At 37.9% G+C, this 8719-nt stretch overlaps 1 protein-coding gene across 1 annotated transcript; it reads right to left on the bottom strand.

Moving 5' to 3' along the window:
• Window positions 1–1732: 1732 nt before the first annotated feature.
• Window positions 1733–7602, bottom strand: LOC127173153 (protein phosphatase 1 regulatory subunit 15B). Its single transcript, XM_051122837.1, has 2 exons — window positions 5029–7602; window positions 1733–2743 (listed from the first exon to the last, which is right to left on the bottom strand). Exons 1-2 carry the CDS (start codon window positions 6739–6741, stop codon window positions 2552–2554), a joined length of 1905 nt encoding a protein of 634 aa, XP_050978794.1. The 5' UTR covers window positions 6742–7602; the 3' UTR covers window positions 1733–2551.
• Between the last annotated feature and the right edge of the window lie 1117 nt (window positions 7603–8719).

Here is an 8719-nt window from a genome sequence, read left to right as displayed (position 1 = left end):
GGAACCGAAAGTTTAGGTTATCCACTAACTTACCCTTAAACTTACCCGGGTATGTCACATAACCTGCTTTCTGGAATACCCCCCAGGCCTCAGTGACTGAGTGACTATGTTGAGATTGGAATACTAATATATTACAGTACTTTCGAATACTCTGCACTTTATACAGTCTACTATGTTTAATACATAAAAAGTAGACAGTAGGTCTTATTTCATAATATATATGCTTTAAACAGAGGTGTGCTCATTAGTCACACAGATGCACAAAAATAAAAGGATTATTTTGCATTTTCAAACCAGTTCTATTTAAAATGTCAAAGGAGGCATGGCTTATTAATTCAAAAATAAATTACTTCCAGTTCATGCATTACACAGGAAATGAAAGGTCAAGCACATTGCATTGTGGGATATAGTGTTGTATAAAGTAAGCTATACTGTGCACAATACAAATAGTATAATGCAACAATAGTAAGACTAGTAGGATGAATGTATCAGTAAACAGTATGTGTCAAAAGTTTTTGAACAGTAAGATATTTAATGTTTTTTAAAGAAGTCTCTTCTGCTCCCCAAACCTGCACTTATTTCATCTAAAGTACAGCAAAAACTACAATTTTGAAATATTTTTACTGTTAAAAAAAATGCTTTCTATTTGAATATATTTTAAAATGTAACTTATTCCTGTGATTTCAAAGCTGAATTTTTAGCATTACTTCAGTCACATGATCATTCAGAAATCATTGTAATATTCTGAGTTAACATTCATTATTATTAGGTTAAAAACAGCTTAGGGGATTTTTTTTTTCAGGTTTCTTTAAAGAACGGAAAGTTCAAACAAACAGCATTTATCTGAAATCTAAATATTTTGTAATAAAATTCTAGTGTATAATGTTACAAAAGCTTTTTATTTCAGACAAATGTTGATCTTTGGATCTTTCTATTCAAGAGTTCTGAAAAAAATGTACTCAGCTGTTTTGAATATTGATAGCATATTTGAATGATTTCTGAAGAATCATGTGACACTTAAGACTGGAGTAATAATGCTAAAAACTCAGCTTTGATCACAGAAATAAATTATATTTTAAAATATATTTAAATAGAAAGCAATTATTCTAAATAGTAAAAATAATTCATAATATTACTGATTTTTCTGTATTTTGGATCAAATAAACGCAGGCTTGGTGAGCAGAAGAGACTTCTTTAAAAAAACACTAAAAACCCTACTGTTCACTTTACTTTCGACTGGTGGTGTATATATATTATCTTCATAATATCTTGCTTTCTGCATGTTCCTTTTTAAAAATAGATATGTAAATAATACATAAAATATACACTCTATAAAACATTAAAATAAAAGTACACAACAGTCAACTTTCTTGCATTACTTTTTATTGAATTTTAATTAAATTAGGACTAATCTTTTTTTTTTTTTTGTCACAAATCCCATAACTGATGCTTAACTGGTAAAATGTATTACAAAAATAAAATGCTTTTATGTTAATTATACTGATTAGCAAATTACCTTTATGCTTCAACATCAAGCATATTATAGTTCAAATCAAAAACATGCATTTTGTCCCTGCATTTCACCTTTATAGTCAAGATTTTACTGTTTTGTCACAGCTGCCACAGTTCAAAGCACAGAGAAAAACCCCATTACACGACAGTGATTTCCACATATGGTTGTGTCCAATAAATAGCGATAGGGAAAAGAACATTTTTCCATTTAGGATCATGCAAATACATTGCACTAAGGCCCACGCTCATATATCTTCACTCTAACACAGGAACAGACACTGATATAAGCACTGCTCAGCTCCGGCAAAATACCACTAGGTTTAATGTGGGTAATGATGGTGATTTCTCTGGGGGGGGGGAATCCTTCACCCGGTGCGCCCCTGTGGCATCAAACACCAAGGCTTGGCTTAATGATGCTTTGCAGAGCAGAAGTATGTTATCTTTGGCTTTGAGGTTACAACTCGAGGGGTTTGTAAGAAGGCCTGTGAGAGGAAAACAACAGGGATTTGGAAAGCTAACACTTCATTTCCCCTCCAGAATACTTATGCACTAATACAGGTTTAAGCAAAAGACAAATGTCAATTTAGTGTCGCTTCATGGGGTGATGAAGTTACAGCACTTTTTGTGCATTGTTCGTGCATCACTAAACCAAATCTAATGAATCATTAAATCAACCTTCCAGTAGGCATGAAGATTTTTAGTTGTCCGAATCCTGTAATTCAACTGACATGTAGTTCCTCTGTTTTTCTCCTTAAAATGAAACTATTGTATTAAGGGCTAAAAAAAGGACAGTGTGACTTGAAAACCCAAAACAAAATGCATATTTCCAGAATCCACACAACACTCAGCACAAAACATTTCAGCAGTCTTAAGTGAGGTGACTTTCCCTGGCAGGAACCATGGAGTTCCTTGGATTTGTGACATGTGAGCCCTTTGAACATTGAAGGGCCTCCTCCTGATGCCCTGAATTAACTATTGATATATATTATTTCTTATTCATTGTTCACACTTGCTGTCAAACAACAAACAAGGCTTTTAATTAACTAGTACTGTGTAGTCTTTGAAAAATGTCCAGACGGAAAGTTGGAGAAAGGCAGTAGCTGATAGTCTCTTCAACTTCCTGAACACGGCGTTGAAAACGACAGCGGTCCCGTGCGATTTCCTCCCAGGGTCCATGCCGATCCTCATCGCTGCTGGCATAGAACTCCTCAACCTCCTCTACAAACGTCACCTGTGAAAGGAACACAAAAAAGGAGTTTTTATAAAGTTATATCTACCGTTCAACACGTTATTACATATTATACATATGTTAAACACTACCAGTTAAAAGTTTTTGAACAGTAGGATTTGTAATGTTTTTTGAATGTCTTCTGTCTGCATTAATTTGATCCAAAGCGCAGCAAAAACAGTAACATTTTGAAATATTTTTCTATTTAAAATAACTCCTTTCTAGTTGATTATATTTTAAAATGTAATTTATTTCTTTGATTTCAAAGCTGAATTTTTTAAGATCATTACTCCAGTCACATGATCCTTCAGAAATCATTCTAATATTCTGATTTGCTGCTCAATAAAGTTATTTTAAATATCAAAAATATTTCAAAATTTTACGGTTTTTGCAGCACTTTGGATCAAATAAATACAGGCTTGGTGAGCACAAGAGACTTATTTAAAAAACATTATCTATTTAAAAAAATTCAGAATATAAACTGTACAGTGAAATTAACACCCAATTCTCCTATTTCTCCTCCTTTTTCAGACTCGCCCTTTCACTGTTGCTAAGTAACATGTGAATCCCCTTAAAATGTTGATGTATGTGTGAATGAGTGTATGATCGCTCATAACGCATGTGAGTGTTAGAAAGCGACATCACCCCAGACCACATCTAATGACTCTGACTAGTGTGATGCCAGAGTCATGAAATGCAGCGCGCTATAAAGTGATAATGAGTAATGGGCAGAGCACGAACTCGGTCTCCCTGGAGACAGCAAAATGGAACCATTGCATCAGATCATCACAGGCAGGGGAGGGAAAAAAAGTAGAAAATGATGTTGCATGGCTTTACATCATTTTCTTAAGCTGGTCTATACTGCCATATTGTCAAAGAATGGCAGTGAGAAAGAGGATTAAGTGTTGCCACCAGTCATTGTATAGAATAAAACTACTAATTACTATTGTGCATATAAATACACTATTGTTGGACTGATGAAGACCTGAGGCCATTATTCCAAATATATGAAAGGCACAATTTATTCTGTATTCTGGTTACTGTATTCATAAACATTAGTTAATGCAACAGGTGTCAAGAAATAACATTGGCCAACAATTTTTACAAAATCTATTAATCTAGATTAATGTTATTGCATTCTTCACTGTTAATTCATGTTGACTGATTAGAAATGTTAAAAATGAATTATGTAATGTACAGCATCATTCAAACGTTTGGCATATGTACAATTTTAAAATGAATGTTTTCGAAATACTTCTTTTACATTCTCCTAGGTTGCCATTGTTTAATCAAAAATAAAGTAAAAACAGTAATAGTTGAAATATTAATGCATTTTAAAAGAACTATTTAAATATACTTTATGCAATTTATCCTGTGCTGAATTTTCAGCAGCCATTTCTTTAGTCTTAGTGTCACATGCTCCTTCGGAAATCATTTTGAAAGAATTAATATACTTATTTAGTGCTCAAAAAACATTTCTTATCAATATCAATGTTGAAAACAGTTGCTTAATATTTTCTGGAAACCATGATAGCTTTTTCTCACGGCTTTTTGAAGGAAGGAAGTTCAAAATAACAGCATTTATTTGAGATATAAATCTTCTGTAACATTACAGATGTCTTTACTTACATTTTATAATAATAATAATAATAATAATAATACAACTTCTATTTCTCATTAAATAGAAGGATTCATTTCTTAAGTAAAAGTCTTACTGACTTCAAGATTATGAACAGCAGTCTATGCACAAAACAACATTAACCTAGATTAGAAAACTACTTTCAGTTTTTGAATTCATGTTACCTAATTGAAGCTTAAAGTGTTATCACTTTCTTACAGCCTATTATTATTTCATTTCCTTGTGCCACTGCTGCAAACATCTCAATTTCCTCCAAGGGGTCAATAAAGTCTTATCTTATCTAAAACAACAACATTAGATATTAAAAAGTGCATAGTGGTTGTTTAAAATTGACTTTCTTAAGGAAATTGCTTGCCTGGTCCCTTAAAAATTAACTTGACCATGATTTGACTTAGCATGTGCTACATTTTAAACATTTTGGTGAACCTAAAGCAGGCAAAACCGCAACAAAACTAGATGTCTAATAACTGCATGAGTCAAAGGATGAGTAACTGTCTCCATCTGATTCATTCCAGACATAATGTGTTTTTAAGCCATCCACACTTGGGTCACACCTTGTTAGCAAACAGAATGTTCAGAAAAAAAAAATGTTATATAGTTTCAGACTGGAATGTGATAATGCAGGAATTAAGGTCAATGTTATACAAACCTTTTTCAGCTGAACAGCTGTGGCACTGCTTGAGCATGGCACAGGGGAAATCTCTGAGAATCCACTGTCCAACCTCTCCTCAGCATCCTCTCTCTTGTAGAGCGGCATTCCAGGCACTTTCTCCCTCCGGCACCCTTTGGAAGTTTTCCTAGTGTGTATGGGGGCCTGGAAGTTGAGAAGGCTGTAGGGATCTGCTGAGCAGCTGAAGGAGTTCCACAATCTCAGATTCTCTTCCTCGTCCATCTCACAGGCATCTTCGCCAGACTCGTTCTCTGAGAGTGAGGGCGACGATGGGGGAGACGAAAGATGGGAGGACATAAGCGCTGGCGGAGACTCTGAGACCGAAGAGTCTGTAGTCGCAGGGCTTGGCTTGGAGGCTGTCCTTATGGGAGCTGTGAAGTTCCTCGGGTTATAAGGATCCCCGTTTTGGCACAGAGAATTCCACAGCCTCTCGGCCTCAGAGTCGGCCTCCTCTCCATCCGAATCTTCCTCGGATTCATCATCGCTGTCATCCAAGTCCTCAGAATCTGAAAAGTGGGACGAGCCTTCACTGTCAAAGCCATCGTCATCATTACTGTCCCAATCGCTGTCATCCTCCGATTCGGATTCGCCACTGCAAGGGCTGCCCATGATGTAAGCGATGACCTTGTTTTGACATTGAGGAGCAGCCAAGATAGGCACGTTTTCAGCACCTGGAGCAGTTTCTGCTTTCTTTTCAGAGTCCTCTTTCTGTCTCTCCTTGGTTTCTTCCTCAGGTTCAGTATGAAACTCACTTCCTGTAGTGTTTGTCTGAGACGAGCCGTCTTCGGAGCCAACGGGGCTGGCTGTTTCCGACACCTCCTGTTCCTTGGAAAGCAGCTTCATGTGAAGCTTGCTATTTGAGTGTTCTTCCTCCAAGCTGGAGTAGCCATTATCTTGGTCTGGAGTCAGAATTGCCACCTCACTGTAAGTTCTACTACAAACTAGTAGTTGCTGCTCAACATCTAGTGGAAGCTGGTATGAGTCAGTTTTGGGCAGGCTTGCATTGTGGGTCAGCTCTTTAGAGCACAAGGGTCCAGAGATTTCGCTCTGCATTGACCGCCCATCATCGCTTTGACAATAGCCCACACTGTGATGTTCTCCACAATGCTGCCAGCTCGTATCAGTCTCTTTTCTGCTTTGTGCTCCGTTTAGCAGCCAGTTTGGAGGTCTGTCGTCGGCCTCCCAAAATCCTCCCCACCACCAGCTGTTCGTGGTTCGCACGGACAGCGTATCCGGGCCGAAATCGCATCTGGTTTCCGGTTTCGCGCGCCTTTTTTCTTGCGCATTTTGCAAGACCTGGCTGATTAAGTTTTTCGCCGTTCCGAGGTATCCGACCGATGCTTGCTTTTGAAGACTGAAATCTTTCTGGGAGGTGCTCTGAATTCCTAGTTCACTTAATGAGTCGTGCGTGAACCAGGAAAGAGTCCTCGGGTCTCCAGAGGACGCGCACGGCGCGTTTTCATGCTGGCACTGGAGGTATGCAACTTTCAGAGGGGCCAGAGAGTTTCCAATATCTAGATTTGAATTCATTTCGAACGCTGTTTGCGTTCTTCCGGGGAAATACCTCTGCAGGAGCGACCACGCAGGTCTGGAAACTAGAGAGAACACGCTTATCCACGAGCTGTCAGCGCGCTCGTCACTGTCACGCGTGGACCGCGTGTCCCCTTGAGAAAAGTGTCCATGTGTGCTCATACTTCTGAAAAATATGAAATGCGTTGAACCACATAAACAGAACAAGCTATTAACTTAAGGTACTTCCTTATAAGTGGTTAAACACACGGTTTAGACTTCATTTGCATAAAAGTGCTTCAAATGTTAGGTTTAAATGTCTCTGAATGTTACTAATATACAGAACAGTTTTGAATACAACCTAAATATGGCCTTATAAGGCTTAGCTGGCTAACGCAGCTAGTAATCAAGCTTTAACGTATGGCTAAATGTTAGCTACGAAAAAAGTAAAACGCTCCGATTCTCATTCCTTTCAGCCCTTAATACCATCCATGAGTACAGATAAATATTCTCCGGGGTAAACGAAAGTGTCCATGTCGTTTAGGCTCTGTTGAGTCCGACCCGGCTCGCGGAAATAGCTTCAGCGTCCATATTGACCGCAGTGTTAACGCCAACTGTGCCGTCCTGAGGAAAACAACACCAATTATTTCGTTTTGAAGGGGTTGTAGATACAGCAGAAGGAACGGAAAGGCATTTTGAGCTGGTGTAAAAGCAAGAAAGGCTGGTATACTCCAAATGAAAGCTTGAAACAAAAGCCATTTTGACGTCTGAAGGGAAGCGAGGATCGGTTCTTCAACTGTCAGTCTACTGTCACGTCAATCGCGCCCAGCTGCCGCGTTTTCGGAAGAAAAATACTGTAAGTTGTAGGAGAAAAAACGGCTATACCATCAAAAATCGAGTCAAAGTGGTCTCCGTAGATTTACGAAAAAAGCGGTTTCACTTTTAAGACGTTCCAAATATAATTACTTGGAAGACTCGTTGACGTCGCCGTTTCCCTCGCTAGCCGCGGAGCTAAAGCGGAGAGATTTCATCAGAAAAGCTCCAAGGGAGCGTCTCTAAAGTTCAGTAGCGCCAACGCGCAGTAAGGGACCGTGGTAAAATTCTGATCTCACGTGGAACTTTGATAAGCGCGTTATATAAGCTGTTCTGTAAGTGTGCATGTCACGCAATGTCTAGGCAATACCTACAGTACATAAATCCCTCAGGAACTTCTAAATCTTTAATGCAACGCTCTGTTTGAGCACGACTCGTCTAGTCCTTTTGACTAATCTAGTCTAAGTCCAGTGAGACTTGCAGCATGAATTTGACAGATCCATTCGTGCCTTGGTGCAAAGCCTTTTTTGGAGAAACTGCCTGTGCAGAATCCCTCAGGCACAGTAGTAATGTTTCATGAAGAATTGACTGTGCATACTATATGAGAAAGCTTTTTTAAAAATCTCTCTCGCTCTCTTTTCAGTTGTGGTTTTCACTAAATATCAATACCAGGACACATAAGCCAGCCTTTGTTAAAGCAATATTACAAGAGCAAGAGTTTTCCGTTTCCTCCTCTCTGGTAAGAGAAGGAAGCTTATTATAAAAAGGGTAACTGCAACTGTTTTTCTCTTTAGTTTTGGCTGTATGTCCCACAGTCTAGACTTTTTGTAATCTAGATGTAAATGCAAGCTGCGAGATACAAACTCAGATTTTTATTGCAAAACATAACTCGCAATTCTGAGAGGAAAAGTCAGAAATATAAAAGGTCGCAATTACCTTTATATTTTTTTCCTTGATGCAACAAGTAATTGCAACTTTTTTAGATAAAAATTAACATTTTTATTCTAAGGTGGAATAAGCTTCCATTAAATACCCTTCTCCAAGCAACCATGGAGTGAAAGAAAAAAACATAAAAACTGCCTAATTTATAGATCTGTACTCTATTTTTCGTGAAAAGAGATTAATTTTATTCCCAGGTTGTCCTAATTAAACTTTAATTTGATAAATGTCTCATTCATGTTAATATATGTCATCATAATTTCTCTAGAGGAGTATCAGAACAATGAGTAATGTGAAAAAACATGGACTGTTCAGACACGCAATTAAAACCTTTATGATAAACCCCAGTCTGATGTAATTCTTACCTCAGTGTGATGACAGCCAAAACAGCATATGGGATAGTCGCCAT

Source organism: Labeo rohita, chromosome 11 (genome assembly GCF_022985175.1).
Source record: "Labeo rohita strain BAU-BD-2019 chromosome 11, IGBB_LRoh.1.0, whole genome shotgun sequence".
NCBI lineage: Eukaryota > Metazoa > Chordata > Actinopteri > Cypriniformes > Cyprinidae > Labeo > Labeo rohita.
This window is presented reverse-complemented; position numbering and strand designations above follow the sequence as displayed.

Excerpts from the sequence above, each read along its gene's own strand:
- LOC127173153 (XM_051122837.1), bottom strand. The coding sequence starts at position 6,741 with ATGAGCACACATGGACACTTTTCTCAAGGGGACACGCGGTCCACGCGT. Across the intron at positions 2,744-5,028 it reads CAGCTGTTCAGCTGAAAAAG|GTGACGTTTGTAGAGGAGGT; the intron begins GTTTGTATAACA and ends TTCCTTTCACAG.